The sequence below is a fragment of the Thunnus albacares genome, chromosome 23 (assembly GCF_914725855.1).
Source record: "Thunnus albacares chromosome 23, fThuAlb1.1, whole genome shotgun sequence".
In the NCBI taxonomy this organism is placed as follows: Eukaryota; Metazoa; Chordata; class Actinopteri; order Scombriformes; family Scombridae; genus Thunnus; species Thunnus albacares.
The window spans coordinates 19,866,707-19,886,707 of record NC_058128.1 but is presented as its reverse complement, the minus strand read 5'-3'; the positions used below and the strand labels follow the sequence as shown (position 1 = coordinate 19,886,707).

At 41.0% G+C, this 20,001-nt stretch overlaps 1 protein-coding gene across 3 annotated transcripts; it reads right to left on the bottom strand.

Moving 5' to 3' along the window:
- Positions 1 to 626: 626 nt before the first annotated feature.
- scaf11 (SR-related CTD-associated factor 11) lies at positions 627 to 18,332 on the bottom strand. 3 transcript variants are annotated; one of them, XM_044343036.1, is made up of 15 exons: positions 18,145 to 18,332; positions 10,073 to 10,119; positions 9,718 to 9,863; positions 9,128 to 9,211; positions 7,720 to 7,799; positions 7,498 to 7,577; positions 7,380 to 7,417; positions 7,187 to 7,260; positions 6,597 to 6,722; positions 5,990 to 6,090; positions 3,075 to 5,288; positions 2,365 to 2,696; positions 2,032 to 2,205; positions 1,797 to 1,916; positions 627 to 1,468 (listed from the first exon to the last, which is right to left on the bottom strand). In XM_044343036.1, the coding sequence occupies exons 2-15, from the start codon at positions 10,089 to 10,091 to the stop codon at positions 1,373 to 1,375; spliced, it is 3,684 nt and encodes a 1,227-aa protein (XP_044198971.1). In that variant the 5' UTR covers positions 10,092 to 10,119; positions 18,145 to 18,332; the 3' UTR covers positions 627 to 1,372. The 3 variants fall into 3 exon arrangements, with proteins under 3 accessions (XP_044198971.1, XP_044198972.1, XP_044198973.1); XM_044343037.1 differs by having other exon boundaries at positions 7,498 to 7,574; XM_044343038.1 differs by having other exon boundaries at positions 9,128 to 9,205.
- Between the last annotated feature and the right edge of the window lie 1,669 nt (positions 18,333 to 20,001).

Below are 20,001 nucleotides of genomic sequence, written 5' to 3'. Positions count from 1 at the left end.
TTGGCTTGTCTCTCTTTATGAAAAAGCAGCACAGTTGGCACGCCTTGACACATTTCAGATGTCTAGAGCTGCTAGCAGCTCCATCAAAGAGACATTTTCCCCTTAAACTCGTGACATGGTTTCATTTAATTAACTGTACACGGCCCAAAAGAGTTAAAGAGTGTTTAACTTTTCTTTCAAAAGAGAAGATCAGCGGAAAGCCCAAGAAATTAATACAACTTTGTGTGGCACAACTTTTTTCTTTTAACATTATACATTAAAAGTTATGCAACCTACTGTACATCCAGCAAATGGAAACTTTTACATTTGCTATTGTAAACAGTTGGTTTTCTTGGAAAAAGAAAAGGGGAGCCATCGTGGTGCAACTGGCAACCAAAGACGGATAGACACTGTAACTGCATCAGCTCAGCAGAAACCCCAACGGACAAACTCATTACAGTACCACCCATTGTTTGAAAAGTGATGAAGATGAAAGGCCTCCAGGAAGTGCAGAGCAGAAACATCACAACAAAGATGGAGACTACATTAAAATGTACCCCCAGAGGAAGTAAATTCCTCCATGTTTAAAGTCTAACATGGAGGAGTTTCCTTCCTCCATGAGAAACCTTAGACAAACACACAGCAGATCAGGAAGCAGCTAATTTATTTCACTACTCTCTGGATACTTTGCACAGTTCATGTTCACGCATTGACATTTATTACACATTCAGGCAGGGTATGGGGTTCATTTCACCTGATCTGTCCCCCTGGGACCTGCGCCTTACATTACACACTCACTGCTGATTGGCTGTCCCACTTTGCATCTTCTCAACCAATCAGGGCCCTGATTACAATCACAAGCATCATTGGGCCACTGAGATTAATAAAGGCAATGCACTGTTTTTTTAAACTAGGCTTTCATCTGAAATATTATATAATATTTAAAAAAAGAACATTGACAATATTCAATTAATAAGCAATGCGATCAGGATGCCATATAGGAGAAATTCCTCGTACCAGCAGGCAACCTGGGAGAGTCTCTCCTCTACATGAGCAAACGCTGTTTACTGAGCGCCGCGTTTAGTATCAACCGTCCACCCCCCCCCCACGCTACCCTGCACTCCTTACAGTAGTTCCCCAAGTCACATGATCTATGCAAAATAAAGGGCTCTTGCATTACAATTTCTGATTGGGTCATTCTTTTTCTAACAAAATATGAAAATCTATAAAAAAAAATCTTCATCATTCAAGAAAAGGTAGAGATATCAAAAAAGAAAGTATTGGCTCCCTGTCGTCTTTCAGTTTGGAGGCCAAATTCCAGCTAGAAGAAATTGCACTTGAGCAGCTGAATGGGTCTGTGAGGGCATCGCCACGCCAGCAACAGAGCAGGATTTTATTTCTTGCGGGCATGTTTGTATTTGTCCACGTAGGCCTTCACCAGGTTGGCCACCTTACTGGAGTTCACCTCACCGCTCTTGCTGTGACACACCTGGAAAAACAAAAAAAAAAAAAAAAAAAAAAAAAAAAAAAACCACAGTAAGGATCAAACAAACACTTTCAGATTTACTGCAAATATGAGCTGCCAGCTGGGGAAAATCCTCATGACTTCCTCCTGGTGGTTATTACAGGATACACATGGGATTTTTGTGATGAGAAGCCTGCTTTTGTTAAAAAATTTAGTAGACAAGAATTTCAAGAGGAGAATCTGACACTTATTATTGTAAACCATTACTGAAACGAAAAGCTTCACAGGTGTAGCAACAGTAACTGAGGATGGCGGGGCTTAGCGAACAGTCATTGTGTCAGAAATTGTGTACCTTCTCTACAGCTTTGCGGACAATCTCCTTGTACTCCTCCTTTGTGATTTCCTTCTTTTGGTAAAAGGGTTTGATGGCTGTTTTCACTTCATTTATAGCTTTTTCTTGGATCTGTTGTTTCTAGAGCAAGAGGAAGAGATCAGATTGTGTCAAAGACATTGATAGAGAAACAATAAAACGCTTTTCTTGAGAGATGGTTTGTGATGGAGTGACAGGTATAGTGGCAGCAGGTTACCTTTTCTTTTTTGGAGCTGTCAGCTTGAGCCCTGTTATGCTGAGCGGGCTGAGTTGTAGAGGATGGTAGCACCTGGCTGGCTGCCTGCTGGCCCTGGGTCGCCACAGCAACCCCAGCTTTGGTTGGGGTGGGAAGCAGGGCGGGTTTTCCGTAACCCACCATGGTGCTCGCCATCTGGGGCAAACCAGAGAATGTTCATGAGGATTGTGAGAAAGCTATACGTTCTACAGCAGGTTTGACTGAACTGCTGCAAGTTTGTATGTCGTTGTTTTCAACTTCTTTATTCTAGTGACAGTACAGAATTTAGTATCTTCACATCCTAATGCACCATACCTGTGTTGTATGGCCATCAGGCTGAGCTGCCGCTGTCTGGCTGCCCTGCTGCATGGGTGGAGGTGGTGGGGGAGGGGGTGGGAGGCCCTGAGCGCCGACAGCGGGCACCTGAAGCAGTGGCACAGCAGGGTGGAGGTGCACGGGGACCTGAGGAGGCATGGCGTATGGTGCTGCAGGCTGCAAGCTGACTGGCAGGGCTCCTCGAGGGCCCTGCATGGGGTAGTGATGATGAAGAACATTCAGCTGAGGAGGATGAGGAGGCATCATGTTCATCACAGGCACCGGAGCGTTACCCGGGACGGCCTGAGGAGGAGGCTCGCTTTTAGGGGGATCTGGAGAATAAGGAAAACACAATAGTAGAATCAAACATGTAGCCTTTTATTAAAAAAAAAACTGAAGCTGTGTAAGTTCAACATTTGTGAGACTTTCAAGAGGAATTAATTAACGTCAAAGAAAACAGTTTCATCTTAAAATCTAATGCAGCACAGTTGCCTGGGGTACTACATACTTCTAGCCTCAAAGAGACCAATAAACTGAAAACATGACTATTCTGTGTATCTTAGAGGGAAATCTGGTTGATTTATTGCTTGCTTTTTTAACATCTCTATATTGTCAAGCAGTAGCAGTGGTGTTTTTGCAGTGCTGATAAATAACTACACAGAAAAGCCTCATTTTCACAGCTGTTGTGTGAGAGTTGGTAGGATTTTGACCTGCTGCTGCTTGCTCCTCCTCTGGTCGGTTCCAGCCTCCTGGTCCTCCTCTCTCCCTCTTGGAGTAATAATCCTGAACGTCTGCAGGTAGTGTCTTCCTGACGGCCCAGCTGGATGCCGATGACCAGCCTGACCGGTCGAGCATAGAGTCACCTGCCTCCGACTCTTTCCTCCGGCCACCACCGCGGTTCTCGTTGAAGCGGCTGTACGCATCGTTCCCTGAATTGTTGCCTGTACCTGAGAAGTTGTTTCTGGGCTGCCAGCGGTTATCGGCCGTTTCCTCCTGCTGGTTGTAGAAGCTACGGTTGCCACCTCCCCGTCCTGCGCCCCGGCCGCGTTCAAACCCTCCACGGCCCCCGCGGCCCCTTGACTCTCCCCTGTTCCCGCGGTCTTCCCAGCGCGAGCTGCCACTAAAGCCAAAGTCCCGGTTCCTGCTCTCACCTTCACTACGAGTCTTTTCTGTAACCCAGTCGGGGTTATCCGACCAGCCCTGGCGATCCGGTGATGTTTCTGCAGGGACACCATTTTCAAAGCGGCCAGCGCCTCCATGATACCTCCGTCCCTCACCGCCAGACCCACTGCCCTGCCCCGACTTCCACCCGCTCCTACGCTCCTTTCTCTGAGGAGACTGCTCTCTGGAGGCTGGCCGTTCAGGGCTGGGCCCTCGTCTGTAGGATCTTGTTCTGGATCGAGACCTAGACCGAGACCGGGACCTGGATCTAGATCTAGATCTGGAGCGGCTCCTGGATCGCCGCCTCCTCCTCTCACGGCTACGGTCTCTCCTAGAATAGTCTCTCTCACCATCCCGGTCCCTGTCTCTTTCTCTGCTCCGAGCGCGGGAAGAACGGCTGGAGGGCGGGCTGCCATCACGCTCTCTAGACCGCGAGCGCGAACGTCTCGATGGATCTCGTCTGGAGTCCCTCTTAGGTGACCAGGTGGAGGTTGGGGAGTGGAAGCGAGATCGCCGCTGCCGGCCATTCTTCCGCTCTTGACTCCTCTCTCTCTCCCGTTGGTCCTTGGTGCTCTCGTCCTTGGTGACTTGGCTTGCAGAAGACGGAGGTTCTGCAGCAGCTGGGTCAGCGCTCTCTTTCGATAGTTCCAAAATAGGATCGTTGTCATGCTCACTCATGGGTGAACTGCAGTCCATAGGGACAACATTATTGTCATCCTTGGACGAACTGTCATCCTTGATACCTTCCCCAGAACTGTCAACTACTGAAGGCTCTTCTGATCCAAGCATTTTTGTATCACTGTCCTCAGAAGCTTCTGGTTCTTCTTGTCCAGCAGGGGGAGAACCAGGCTGTGGAGAGTTCTCACATGATTCAGTCTTCACATCCTTTGGAGATTCTTCATTGTTGCCTTCTTCTGACCCTGCACATATCTCCATTTCATCATCCTGCTCAGTCTGCTCATCACAGTGTGGTGACATGAGGTTCTCCAACAATGCGTTGTGAGAGTCGGAGGGTGACGGTGACCTCTTCTCAGACTCCTTATCTTCGGAGGAAATGGGGCTGGCTTGCTGCTCCTCCTCCCTTGTGCTCTGGTCACCCTCAGATGAAGCGGGGCTGTTAGGAGCAGAGTCTGGGGGACAAGACAGGTAGTCATCTCCCTCATCTGGTTTCTGTTCCTGTTCATGTTCATTAGATTGTTCCTCATCACTGCCCTGTCCCACGTCATTGCTTAAAGGTCCGGCATCTCTTTGCTCATCAGCTGAGTTGAAACCATCTTGGTCTGCATTGAGGCTTCCTTCAGCATCAGACTGCTGCTGCTCTGAGTTATTCATCTCCTGCTCCACTTCAGTTTTGTCTTCTTCCTCCTCCTTCTCAGTATTGTCACCTCCATCACCCTCTTCTTCTTCACTTACTGCTGGGCTGCTAACCACTTCAGGGGAGCGCTTTTTTCTTGTTGTGGCTTTCCGTTTCCCACTGGCCTTTCGGTTTGTTACCTGTCTACCCTTCCTCTTGGCTGGCACCTGAGAAGCCCTGCCTGGCTTGGTGGGCTGGCTGTTGGACGAGTCAGAGTCTGACGAACTGGACTGTGGTGGTGATGATGGGTCAGACGCGGGAGTCTCTTCCTGGGTTTTACTGTTGCGTCCAGATCGTCTGGATGGTCGTGACTCAGCTTCTTTGGTGGGAGCTTTGGAGGTTGAGGCTCGGCCACCTCTCTTCTCTCCTCCTTTTGGACAAGTGATGGCGCACACTACACCCTGAAACACTGTAGAAGACAAACTATATGAGATATACAAGACCTCAATTGTTTTTTAAGACACAATCAACAATTTTCTGAAAGTCATGATGAAATATACACTTTGTGTCACAGTAGTATCACTGCAGTGTGTGTGGGAGCTGTGATGACTAAAGAGCTGTTGAAATAACATGAATGAAAAGTAACGTCTAGTGGGAATCACTGCCATCGTAAGCAAGCTGAGCTAACTAGCTTTCACTTTCCGAGTGGAACACAAACTTAACGGCACGATGGGTCCTTCCAAATGTAGAGGGTAGGTTATACAGGGTTATGCTCGTTTCCAAAAATGTCTTTATCGTCTTTTGAAAAATGGAAAAATACGTCAAAGCAGCAGTAATATTAAGAGTTTATATTCCCTTATACAAAAAGAGAGAAGAGTTCAAAGATCAGTTTCGACTTAAAAATCTTATTAAACATTTGCCCTTGAAGAGACCTACTTGCAGATGGGATATAGATTTTTGGAAATGACTTGCGGGTATTTTACTCGTGTTTTGTAAGACACATAAATGTGAACAAAATGTCAAACTGTTTAAATACTTCTTTTTACCATTTGTTTGTTTACACACGAAACCACAAAGTGTTTTTTTTTAATCTGCCACTATCATATTAACAAAATTAAAACAATTAATTCAAAAGGATGTTGACATAAAAATCTGTCAGACATGACTCACCAAAATGACCAGGGCCAAACAGTGAACTGGAGGTAAAGGGAGATGAGCACAGTCCAAATGGATACGGGCTGTGGTTCCAATTAGTGGGATGGAAACTCTGCCTGTAATATCAACAAAAAGGTAAAGGCTTTGTCAGATTTTAGCTCGGTGACTGAATTAGTAATACTTCTTATTCATTCTTTTGTAATTTCATTACAACTTTACATTGTGTTTGATCACTGTGACAATTAAACATATCTGGGCAAGTACGGTGTATCCAGTGTCCAGTTTGGATGGATGCTGATTACCGTACGTGACAACTGGACACCATGATCGACACAAAAATAAGCATGTATAAGACTTAAATTGCAGGTGTCACTAACAAAACTACAGACTGCTTTAGTCTGAACCAAAGTACTACAGTCTCTGTGGCGCAGTGTTTCCCTACAATTAGTGCAACTCATGTTCAAATGTTCTATGAACTGGACTGTAGAAAAGAGGACAGAGACAGAAAAAACTGCTTCCAACTTGTTTGGTATGAACATTGGCCTTGGAAGGGTTATTCACATAGAACAGGAGCAACAGGAGTGAACAAAGCCATATTAGTGGTCAGTTGGTATTTCATTACCTTGAGGTGCCATTAGCAGTGATGGGAGCAGCAGGAGAAAGCCACGGATTATCTTGTGCCTGGGGTTTGCACTGTTTGAACCCAGTGTCGTAGGGTATGTCCTCTGTCACCCACACAGGCTCTGAACTGCATGAGGATGAAAACAACATAGGAGTTATTTATGAAGGACTCCCCAAGTGTTAAAACTTACATTTAAGCTGTAAAAATATAATCCAGTTAGTTTAATCATCAAATGTTACATCCCTCCTAAACAAGATGCTGCAGATTTAGTCTGTTGATTACATTTAATTATGTCAATCTTGGACACTAATAGGAAATATACATGCAGCTGGTAGAGTGCACCATTTGAAGTAATGTGCCTTGCACTCCAGCAGGGGGCTTTCTTAGAACGCACTGTCCCCGCACTGTAAACAAAACTGTTGTGTTCTCTTTGATAAGATAAAAAGCTGGAAACTAGCAAGACTAGCAACTAGTGCGGAACAGATAACCATCATACCAAACCATCTTATTTCAGATACACCAACAGTGTGTTTCTGTATTTATCATAATTAATCATAATACAATTATTAATCAAGAGAGGTGTGACTTACATGTCCTGTGTCGATGTGGTCGTTAATGAGACACAGGGAGACGGTGACCAAGCACAGCACTCTGTTCCTCTCACCTGGACAAAATATGTCAAACAGTGATGAGATTTAACACTGAAAACATGGCATGAAACTAAAACATGTGGCACTAGAACTGATGTACATGGGAAAATGGAAAAGGAAATCAAAAACACACCTTTTTTCTGCTCAGTGAAGAAGGGTCGTCATTGTTACCTGGAAGGACATTTAGAGACTATTAGACACTGCAGAAAAATGCTTGTTGGTCACACATACTTAAAAAGTTTTTAACTTACATTTCCTCACAAGTCCTTTTGTTTTGGAATCGGCTGCCGTCTCCACCTTTTGCCGCCTCAGTCTTCTCCCAGGCTTTCTTCTGGAGAAGAAAATAACATCTAAATTGTTCTCAAATTGGAATCCAAAGAAGTTGCTTTCATAGTCAAACAGTTTATTAGGTTATCATCTTCTGTCTCTGTAAAGTCTTCTGAGACTGGCTTAAGTAAAAAACTGACACTCACTTGAGACAGACTTTTTGTTCAGGGTTTCTACAGCAGCAACTCTCAGCTTCAGGTTCAGTCGCTAGCTTCCTGACAGGAACCTTGAAACAACATGGATAGAAGCACATTTAGTTTGGGTGTCAAAACATGTTTTTAATTCATTTATAGTGATATTTAACCAATAAGCATCCGGCATGCCCTATAGGTATAAAAGGTGGCTGCTAAAAGTTTGTAGTTTGCTTCTTCATGGCGAACAAATGCTGTCCTCAGGTTGAATGACCAAAGCCTTGGATAACCTTTGGGTCAGACAAGGGTTTGTGTGCTTTACTGACAGCTGATGTGTGTCTGACATCTTTGACAGACAGATGACAAACTTTCATGTCAAGGTTACAAGTTATACGAGGTTGTATTGCGGTTGCAGGGCTGAAATGAGTCGATTAATCAACTGATGGAAGATCAATCTGCAACTATTTTGATAATTGAATAATCAAAAAAAAGTAATTTGTCAAGAAATAAATGCCAAATATTCCTTAGATACTAGGGCTCTCACTTTTTCAAAAAGTCAAGTTCCAATGAATTCGAATTTTTTGATGCCTCCGCTGCCTCGTTGGTGAGTCCTCACTTTTGTTATCGCTGTAGAGAAAGGCAACTGCTCTTTACAAAGTTGGCAAACAGCCTTATCTTTGCTGGTAATTTTGCCACCTATGGTGTCACCCCTAAAATACTTCCACACACTGCTTCTCAGATGCTTCGGTGTCGTGATTATCCAATCAGCACGGCTTTGCTTGCTTGTGTCCTGTCCATTTTATTTATTAGCTTAGTGTACTAATAGGTTTACGAGCATTCAATAGGTCAAGCTCATAGTGAATTTTAAGGACAACCCCGACTGGATAAAGACAAACTACTTCAAACAGTCTGTTGCATTTATAGTCTTCTTGAATTCAAAGAGGTCATTACAGTTTGAATATTTAATTTTTTCCCCTATGTTTAATGAGAGTTAGAATTTCGAATAAAAAGTGACAGCCCTATTAGATACAGCTTCTCAATTATGGAGCATTTGCTGCTTTTTTTCTCCTCTGTTTAAAATGAAATGCAAAGTTTTCTGTCTACAGAGACAGCTGACAAACCACATGCTGACTGGTATATGCACACAGGAGAGCGCCTTAATCTTTTTTTTTTTTTTGCATTTTGCCTTTATTTGATGACAGTGAAAGTCAAGAGGTGGACCAGAAACACGGGGAGAGAGATGGGACTAAGGACGGCCTCAGTGATAATAACTTTTTCATTGCAAGAGGAGAACATATAATTAACAGTTGAACTTTAAAATTAAGCTTTTGGTTTAGTGTGATGGATTGCCTCTCTGTACTCTTTATTATACTGGACATGAATGAACAGCAGCGATGGCAAATGGCTTCTTCTGGAGACTGACCTGCACACAGCTGAGATTCCCATCCCATCTGTAAACATTACTGAAAGGTCTTCTATCCACCGGGCACGAAGGAACCATCTGCAACTTTGGTAAAGAAAACAAGCAAAACATCATTAACATACCACAGTAACAGGCACACATCAATTCATGCTGGTCTAACCGCTTTAGTCTTTTCCACATTGACATTAATTACATTCTGGGGGAAGATACTAAATGATATTTTGGCATGGAAATGATCAAATTTAATTAAGTTTATTGGCAAAAGGCCGAAATCAGTAATGGCCCTTAAACCACACTAGTTGAATTTTAAACAAAAGCTTTCAAATATATGTATGTGAGATGTAAGAAAAACATACAATTTATGTTTTTTTGTGTCAGTGTAGAAATTCCATGTTTCAACCATTTTTATAAGCCACCAACACACAATAGAGATCTATAAAACTGTTGTAAACATAATTACACCCCGAGATAATGCTCTTAAATCCAAATTGGCTAAAAACCAACTCCCTACTTCTGTATCACTACCTCACACAGACGTAATCACATCGTTAATGGAATTATAAATTTAATACAACGGCATTGACTGTCACCTCTGCCCATGTGAGGAGGCATCTGAGGCAGAAGACATGGCAGCAGCTGTCAGGCATGGCAAGCTCGCCACCAGCCAGAACGCCCAGGCAGATGGGACACCTCTCCGCCTCCTCAGCATCCGTCCCATCAGGAGGGCCCTGGCCGCCTTAAGACCCAAGACAATAAACACGCACAAAGTTTTTATTCATGACTGATCTGGTAAGTAAGAAGTAGGAATGTGTGAGTATATTACAGAAGTGCACGCTGATGGGGGGGACATTGTTCATGCGATATGTGTCTGAACATGTAGCAGATGACCAGTTTACTGTAGAAAACATGACACCTAAAACATAACTGTAATGAGTTAAGTCTCACCACTTCCAGCTCCAGTCATGTCCAGGCCCGGGCTGTCCTGATCACCACTACAACACAGAAGAGATGGTTGGAAAAATTAAATGTTGGTGTTGTTAATACAAAAGAAAAGAGGACAGCTTATTAGGGGAACTATGTTAGGTATTTCCTTCTAAAGTTGCATAATCAGCAGCAGAAAAAAATATGATAAAATTGTTTTTTTCTCATAAAATGCTATTTGTCCAAACATCAAGTCACCAAATAATCTATGCAATACAGCAGGATAAAAAAAAGTAGGTGAAACAAAGCGTAAAACTTTTAAGATTGTCGTGTTTACTTTTCCAAGACGCAGGGCCTTAAAAAGGTATACCGGTATTGATTCAGGTGAAGGCACATATTTTTGCAATACCATCTTCAAACAGTATTTCGTAATTACACAATTCAACTTGCTAAATTTTTTAAAAGTAACTATATGACAGAATTAGCGATCTAAACTTAACATATTTCCAAAGAAAGTAACACAATTTCATTATTGTCTTATTTAAATCCTTGGATAACACGATGATGGAGAACCCTCATTTACAATGGTGCCGAGGTACAGATATACAATAAGAGCAGACACAACTTAAATCACCAAAGAAAGCTAGGAGGTAGCAATTGGGGAAGAATACATGGTGCATCAATCAAAATCAAGGTAAAATTTACAATGCTAAAAAGGTAAGAGGGCAGGCATTGACAATGAGACAAATAAATAAATAAAACAATGAGAACAATTAAAAGATTAAAAGCACTAACAATTACAATCAATAAAATTAGCAATTAAACATTGGAATTGACTCAGCAGTATTAATGAGGTCAACTGTTTTTTAAGCATATTCCAAGTATGTGGGGCACAGTAACAGAAAGCAGATCTTCATGACTGTATGAATTGTTGGCATCTGCAGGGTGAGCCATGTGTGTGAGCGGGTACATCAATCCCAGAAAGCAGGGCTGAGAGATAAGGGGGGTGGGAGGGCTTCTGTAAAATAGCTTTGTAAATAAATAGGAGCAGATGCTGATCCCTCCTCGCTGACAGAGCAGGCAAGCCAGTTTTTTGATATAGTAGGTGATGGTGTGTCCCATAACTATCTCCTGTAATGAATCTTAATGTGGAGTGATATAGTGCATCTAAAGGTTTGAGAGTGGAACTGCCCACTCGCCCATAAATAACATCCCCGTAGTCCAATACAGAGAGGAAAACTGCTTCAACAATTCTTTTTTTTGTAAATAAAGGAAAACAAGATTTATTTCTAAAAAGAAAGCCCGATTTCAATCTCAGCTTTGATTACAAAATGTCAATATGGACTTTAAAGTTTTTCATCAACTCAAATACCTGGATATTTATAGTATTGCACTCTCTCTACTATGGTGTTATTAACAGAACAAATTTCAAAACTACCATAGTAGAGTGGTGGCATGAATAGAATCTGCACAGAAATAAAGGACTGTGTCATCTGCGTATAGATGAAATTTGCAATCGTACAATGAAGAGGTAATATTGTATATATAAACACTGAATAAGACTGGTCCGAGAACAGAACCTTAAGGAACTCCCTTTGTAATGGGGAGAAAAGAGGACTGGATATTACCTATCACACTGGGACCTGTCAGAGAGATCATTCTGAAACCACAGGCAGCTAGCTTGTCAAAACCCAAAGAAGAAAGCCGGAGTAAAAGCAGAGAGTGGTCAACTGTGTCAAAATTTTCAATTAAATCAATAAAAATAGCAGTACAGTGTTTTTGGTTATCGAATGCTGAGACTATGTTGTTGCTAACTAAAGAAGCAGCAGAATTAGTGCTATGCTTAGGCCTTAAGCCAGACTGAAATGGAGTTAGTATGGAATGTGTGGATAAAAATGATTTCAACTGTTCATTAACAAGTGACAAGTATTTTTGCATGACAAGATAGTTTCGAGATTGGGCAATAATTATTAAATTCAGATTTGCTACCGCCTTTGTGGAGAGGAAGAACATAGGCAGTCTTCAAATGTGTAGGAATGATGCCAGAGGTAATGCTAAGATTGAAAATATGAGTTATATATTTAGAAATTAGCTGTGCTGAGAATTTCAAAGCAAATGGTTCCAGTTTGTCGTCACCCGTTGATTTTCATGAATATTGCATAAGACGTCAGCTACCATCCCACTGGAGACAGGAGACAAAATAAAGGAGTGGTTTACCTCAGCAGTAGTATTATGGAAGCATGACCTATGTTCTTCCACACAACTGTTGGGACCAGCACTAACTCGAATAACTGACAAGATGCAGCAAAATGATTGTTAAAAGCAGTGAAAATTGCATGGCTATCAATTATCTGACATTAACAACATAGGCAGGTAGAGGAGTGCTAGAATTGTTTGCAGTAGATTTGACCATTTTTGAGAATTTACTGGGGTTATAAGAGGAATTAGTAAAGGAGTGCAGATCATGGTCAGTTTGGGCTTTTCTGACAGCAACTGTGCACTTATTCCTCAACTGTCTAAAGGCAAGCCAATGACAAGGGTCTGGTGTGCCTAGCCAGAGCCCATGCTTTGTTTCTGGAATAAAATAAGGTAGAAAGCTCAGCAGTGAACCAGGGAGAGGAGCTACATTTTGTTCTTGTCTTTTTTTTTTTTTTTTTTAAAAAGTGCATGCTTAACTAAGACTGAATTTAAAACATTGGTTAAATAACTTAAAGTTATTTCAGGATCAGGGATTTTGAGAGTGTCAGTGATTGGACTAAAGTAAAGGTCATGTAGAAAGGCCTGGTAATTAAAATTTTTATGAGTTTCTTCTGACCACTATGTGTGAATGAGTCTTCCTCTGTCTCACATCTCTAAGGCAACAGTCAGGCAGTGATCACTAACAACAAGGTCAAAAACACCACAGGCAGGATATTTCGCTTGTCTGTTTGTTAATATTATAAGCCAGTCCACATTGAGATCACCAAGGATCATCACCTCATGATCAATCAGTAGTGCAATTCAGCCAATTTTTCCTGGGCTTTTGAAGGAGCAGAAGGAGCTCTGTAGACACCGATTACTATTACTGAATGATTATGCCCCAGATCAGTTTTCAAGGAAAAAAATTCAAAATATTTAGAAATCGAGACTGAAGTCAGCTAAAGTACAGAGAGAGATGATTTTATATATACGGCCACGCCACCTTCTCTACCAGCTCTATCTGCTCTGACAATATTAAAGCCTCTAAAAGAAACAGTTTGATTATCAATCAATCAATCAGCCAAGTCTCCGTTAAAATCATAACATCCAGATGAGTTTAAGATAAGAGGATACTTAAATGATCATATTTGTTATGACTTAGCAAAATATTATATTTACATGTAAGAAACCAAAACCACTTCTAGTCTTAAAAACCCGTGGATCAAAGTTTAAAGTAGCGTCTTAAGTGACGAGTGCAACAGAAGACGCCGATTTTAGAGCTGAAAGAGCTGGCTTCAGGTAATTTTGAGGTTGAACATTTACAATGATTAGTTTCCTGGGACGTGCACCAGATTGTTTGACTACAAATCTCATAGGGCATCTATAAGTGATTATCACAGGGATGTGAAAATGTCTTTGTCTGGTCCAAGCCCGATAGAAAAGTTGCCGGTGTTAGATGTGGAATCAAACAAATAGGGACTGGTACCAGAGGGACATCAGTCTCTAACAGACCGGTCATTTCCAGTCACGAAAGTTGCGGGGTGGCATGGTTGGTTTCTGTGAGGAGCACATAAGCCGAGGACACCATATGATAAATTGGCAAATAGCATCTGACCTCCAACTTTGTTCGGGTACTTTTTAATCCGATTAAAAAGTAAAAATAAAAAGGCAACATGATGTAGCAAAGCACGTCATTCATGTACGGCAGCTGTTTGAGTTCATGTTGTTATGTGATAAGGTTAGCTACCTTAAACATGACGCAGTTTGAGGCAGGTACCTGCACGGGAACCCCTGAGGATTTCATTCCAAAAATGGTGCCTCATCAGTGTTATGGAGATGATTCGGCTTAAAAGAAAATAACGGACACTGCACAGAAGAATATACTTTGCAAGATTTGCAAATGATGCGTAAAAGCATAGGGTGGCAACACAAGTAACCTGTTTGCACATTTGAAAGCTAGCCATGTGAATGACTATGGCAACTGCATGAAAGTACAGGTCTCAGCAACTCTAGCTCCAGGTGCATTACCAAAATCTACATCCAGAGTAACACAACAATATACTAAGTACCTCATAGCCTTAGAGAGTTCACAATGTTCACGTTGGTGTCACACAGATAATTATTTAGTCATTAAATCAAAACATGCTTGCAACCACTGCCTGTTTTGAAGAATTACAAGATAACTCTAGCGTGTGCCCGCTAGAGACTGTCCAGGCACTGCACTGCCCACGCAGTTGAGTTCTGCCTTTTTCGTTCTGTCAACGTCACATGCCAGAATTTTCAACAAAGGTGGCAGGGCGGCCAGTAATACAAGGTTGAGTTAGATAGGCAGGGAAAACCCTGGGTTTAGTGCCAGTTGTGACGTTGATCATTCCTATTGGTTGGTTAGTAGACATAGGTCGTAGCAGCAGTCACACTGTGAGATGGTTATCCTAAATTTGTAGGGCTGTAATCAACCAAAAAAAAATCTTTGTCAACTGAAATCGAACATAATCTTCAACTAACCGATTAGTCGCTGACAGGGGGGCTGGATGTAACAGGACAGAGTGCACAGTGAACTCAGCAGTCACACATTTCTCCGTTCTCTATTTCTGTTTTGCGTCTTCTGGTTAGGCTAACCCATTGTTGCTAACGTTGGAGCTAACCCCCTTCACCTTTTGCAGCACTTGGGGAAACAACAAATGTTACACTGTAGTCTGTACTGTACATTTACTGCCAGACTGACAATTTACTGCTATCCTTTTCCTCTGCTCCGCTCACATCCACTGTCACTTTCCTGCGGCTCACTCTTTCCCACTCGCTACACAAACATACTACGCAATGCCCTATTCCTTACCGGTGTTACGCTACCAATAGTTTCCCAGGCAACGACACAGAGGATGACTCACGTAACGGAACATCGCTGCAAAAGACTAAGCTATTGATTTCCAAATGAATGGATATTTGGCGTTATTTGTGACATTAAAAAAAATGGTTTCAGGCCTGGCGGGAGTTCTTGTTGTTATAATTATAGGAGAAACACTGGTTCAGTAAACGCTCAGTAAATGTTGAGTACAGTCTCCATTAGGCTGGGCGAGTTCAAAGTTGTGAAAACAACAGGGGTGTTTTGAATGAAAAATGCCACTGCAACATGTGGAACTTTGCACCGTGCATTATGAACACTGCATAGTATCCTACAAAACATGCAACAACTCACTAAATAAAAGTTAAACAACATTTCTTGAAAACAATATTCAACATAACAAAAGTCGAAATGTGCCTGTTTAGTACAACGACACTTTCATTGGGGTGAACGCAATCACATAGCAAATACAGTAAAAAATAATAATCAGTCATCAGAAAACTAACAATAATAGGCCTACAAAAAATAACAATTAGGCCTACTGATCCATGTGACATTAGATTAACAGTTTTATTAGGTATTCAACAACGTGGTAGTCTTAGATCCCACAGTTAACCAGCATTAACATTAGTAACGGATGCTCGTTTTTTTTTTTTTTTATAAAGCAACATTTGACTAGGAAGACATTTCAGTGCAAATTGTGTCAATATGTAATTTAAACGTGGACATTAATAAAACAATAAGTTTAACCAACTAGTGTTTTCTGGTGCCGACTAGCGGGGGTAATACATATCCCTAGTACTACTGACTACTGACCAAACAGGTAGAGCAATTTGTGGCTCAATCAAAACAACTAGAACAGTCACACAAATTCAGAAATGTTTCTCACTTAAACATAAGAACTGGAAAACAAAAATGAGCTACATCACAACACTGTGATAACGAAAATGTCAGATGATCTAGTCTTATGTCACATTATTGACTCTATTGCCCAGCTCTAGTGTCCACGTTCTCTACAAACAACAGCTCTTAATGCCACATTCCCACATATCAGAAATAACATCTGATTCAATCACAGAAGCCGATAGAAATATTACAAGATCAGTTTTCAAAAAAATCAATAGAGCATGGAAGCTGAAAGGTGCAGTAATCACAGGAGAGAGAGAGATCTGCTCATGTTATAAGGCTAAACCACATTTATGGACTGGAGCTGTCAGCAGACAGTATTTCAGACATTTTCTGTGCACTAATGTTCGTCAATTTGACCATTTTTATTAACACAAATTGTCAGAATTCAGCCTTACTCCTCGGATTGTATTCTTGTCAGGGCGGATAAGGATAAGAAAACTGTTCTGTTGCGGCACACACCACCATATAAAAGCTTACATCCACGTTTCACTCTAGACCAACATCAGCCCGTAGCTGACTCATGACAATCCCACTCTCTCTCGATGGCTGCTGTAAGTGTTATTAATGCTGTCTGTAGTTTACACATAAATAAATCCCTGCACTTACTTCACAATAAATTGTGAAAAGACTAAATTGAGAATCAAAGACAACATTTTTTGTGGCGAAACAACTGGATGATTAATCGGTTGGTCAACAGAAAAAAGCAACCTACAAGGATGTTAATTCATGATTAATCTTTTCAGCCATATATCAAAGACAAATGGCAAACATTCACTGATTCCAGCTTCTTAACTGTAAGGATGTGCTGCTCTTCTCTTGATGAAAACATTGCAAATAAAATCTCTGTGGATATGAGACTCAAGAACAAGAACACAAAACAAGCAGAGTGAACTGTTGATGATGCTGAATTTTAATTATTATTCATTTATATTAATATTAATATTTGAAATCACAGCTGATTTTTAAATAATCTAATATAAAAAAGCCATTATTAACTTTTTACAGGAAAATTTTAAAGAACTGTGACAGAGGTACTGAGTAGGATAGTTAAGGTTGAAACTTGTCTGTGCTCTCTGCTGGACAAACGATACGGCCATACTGTTTATGAATCATCTCTAATGTATCTATGGTGTTTCTGCACTGCAATTTCTTCTTACATTTCAGCTGACATATATGGTGATATGGTATGTCTACAACTTCTGGTATCTATTGTTGACCAGAAGTGAAAGTGAAATATTTTCCAATTGAAACTTTGAATCACTTTATCTAGCAAAAGTAACAAACGGTGGTGTAAAACCAATTCAAAGATGCTGTTGATAAGATCAGTAATCAGGTGAACTTTGACAACTTTTTTTTTTTTTTTATAATCCCTACTTCTTGAGTGTTATCTTAACAGTCATGGTGGACAACTATAACTACAGCATGCCATCAAGACTTCTATGACAGTGAACAGGAAGCCGCCTGCCTCCGATACCTGATCCAGAGCGAGCTTTGATCACTTTAATAATGACGATCATAAACATTTAGCAAAGTGAAACTCGGCCCAGAGCTTTGGTGTTGGGGGGAAACCGCTAGATATCTAAATACTTAAAATAAACCAAAACAACACCGACAATTAATCTCAATCCTTATGCTCCAACTGTCACGTCAACTGTGTTTTCCGTTTACTCACAGACACCCATTTAACCAACACTACCGGCTAACTTATATGCCTGGAAGCCTCAAATGAGATAACAACACCATGTTACATTAAATGGCGTGATTGTAGGGTTAACTTAATCGCATTTGCGTTGGCAGATAGATAACGCTACTTGTGAAAGCACGGCCTGGCTCCTGAAGACAGAAATTAGCACCAACTTGATCAACCAGTGCCAACACGACGGTGACAACACGGTTGTTGTTGGTTAGCCAGGCAGCTACTGCTAGCTAAAAACACAGCTACCTAAGAGCTAGCTGGCTGTTGTTAGCACGGCAGCAAACATGGCTAAATAGTGTCTAATATTAGCCTCGAAGATTGCACTGAAGGTCATAAGTTAGCCAGCTAGCTAGCTCGAATTTAGCTCAAAGCTAACTAGCCGCTTTGAACAACAGCACCTGCTTACGTCGCTTTAGCCCGCTAGTACTTAGCTCTAACGTTAGTTAGCGAGCGGCAACTGTCGTTACTCACCTTGTAAAGTGCTGCTGTGGCTGGTTTACACCTCCGAAACTGTTTTTAGTGCCCAAACTCTTGCTGTGAAATGCTGACGAATCGCACTCTCCGGTACTTGTTTATGGCTAAAAGCGGAGCGGAGCTTTCAGAAAGTCCCAGCCACATGTCTCGCGGTCTGGCTGAGAGTTGGTACAACTGGCGCCCCCTGCTGGAACCGCCGAGCATTACAGAGAGGACATAACCATTTACATTAAAAGACATAACAGCCATATGTGGTGCAGCAGTAAAATTGTACTTACATATATGTACTGTCACTTTAGAAACAAATACTATAATAGAGGTAAATGTCGTCATCAAAATAACAACCTAAAAGTATAAAAGTGGTGGAGAAAACTTTGAGTAGTCGAGATTTTTGTCACATATGCGTACAAGTACTTATAGTGAAATGTTGTTGTGTCAAACTCCCAGGCAGTGCATAATACAAGAAATTATAAAAGCTAAGCTAATATTTACAAAATCTCTGTCTATATCTATCAATGGAAGAGCCAACAATCAACAACAAAAGTCAAGTCAACAAAAGTGTGAACATGGTTGTAAAGTGAACAGTAGATAAACTGACAACAGTATTTAAATAGCAGTTGTGCAAAATATACAAAATATAGAACTACTGATAAGAGCATAAGAGCATAAGAATGGTAGAGGAGTAAACATGGTTATAAAGTGAACAGTACAGATAAGGTGGCCACAATATTTTATTAGTATTTAATTAGTGAGCAACTTCATGAAGTAATAAACTGCAGCACACTGCTGTCTAGTTACCACTTCTTCTTGATGCTTGATACTGTTGATTTGGCAAATGAATGAACAAATCAAATGTGTATGGACTATTAACTATTATGTCAAAAAGGTGAATATAAATATTGCTAGCATGTTACAATGTCCTTATGCTTTAATAATTCTAGCAACAAGTTAGCACACCTTAAATGTTAAATATCAATGAGCTGAACTGAACATTATGGGGTGTATTAAGAGATGATGCTAAGACCCCATCAAAGATACACATGGGTCAAGAGTTCCACATCCAGGTACATCTGTCTACAGTGTGATCTGACAAATGATCATGCACAATATAGACCAACATTTGAATAACCTAATAATAACACACAAGACATCTACATAGGTTCAAGGGTACATCAATAGACTCATGTAGGCTAATTGGGTAATGACGTGACATGTCATGACAAAAATAACAAACAAAATATGTTCACTTCTTCGCTTTTACTTACAGTCCCCCTCCACTCAAAAACATCTTTTTCTTCTTGTTCCTACAGTTGGATGTTTCACTGTGCAGAATGATGTATGTGCAGTGTTTGTTTTCATATTCATCTGCTGAAAGTGCAGGGTTTCTCTGTCCTCATTTTCTCTGAGCACAGAGAAATAAATAGTTTGGAAACCAATCCTTGTCCAATAATTAACTTACACAAGTGTGATGTGGAAATCTGAAGCCTCCAGTGCAGAAACACTGAGAATGAACTTCACAGTGAAATAGGAGACATCTTGTGTGCAGCAGTTTAACTTTTGGAATGAAATATATTTTCATGTTAATAGATTCTGAAATTTTTAATGGGGGAGAAGGAGTAGATGTCATTTTAAGGATTTTAACAAGATAATTTAACTTTTTTGTTGAAAAAGTATATAAGACACAAATTATTATCCAAAGTAGAGTATTTTACATACATCTTAAAACATGTCTGGAGAGGATCTTTAAATTTTTAATATCTATGAGCTAACAGGACATTATTGGGTGTAATAGAGATGGTTTTAAGTCCCCATCAAAGACACCCTTGGTTCAGGGTCAACAGTACCACAACCAGG

Coding starts and splice junctions, on each gene's coding strand:
- scaf11 (XM_044343036.1), bottom strand. Junction 7,800..9,127: donor GGAATCTCAGCTGTGTGCAG/GTCAGTCTCCAG, acceptor TGTTGTTTCAAG/GTTCCTGTCAGGAAGCTAGC. Junction 5,289..5,989: donor GTTTGGCCCTGGTCATTTTG/GTGAGTCATGTC, acceptor TGTCTTCTACAG/TGTTTCAGGGTGTAGTGTGC.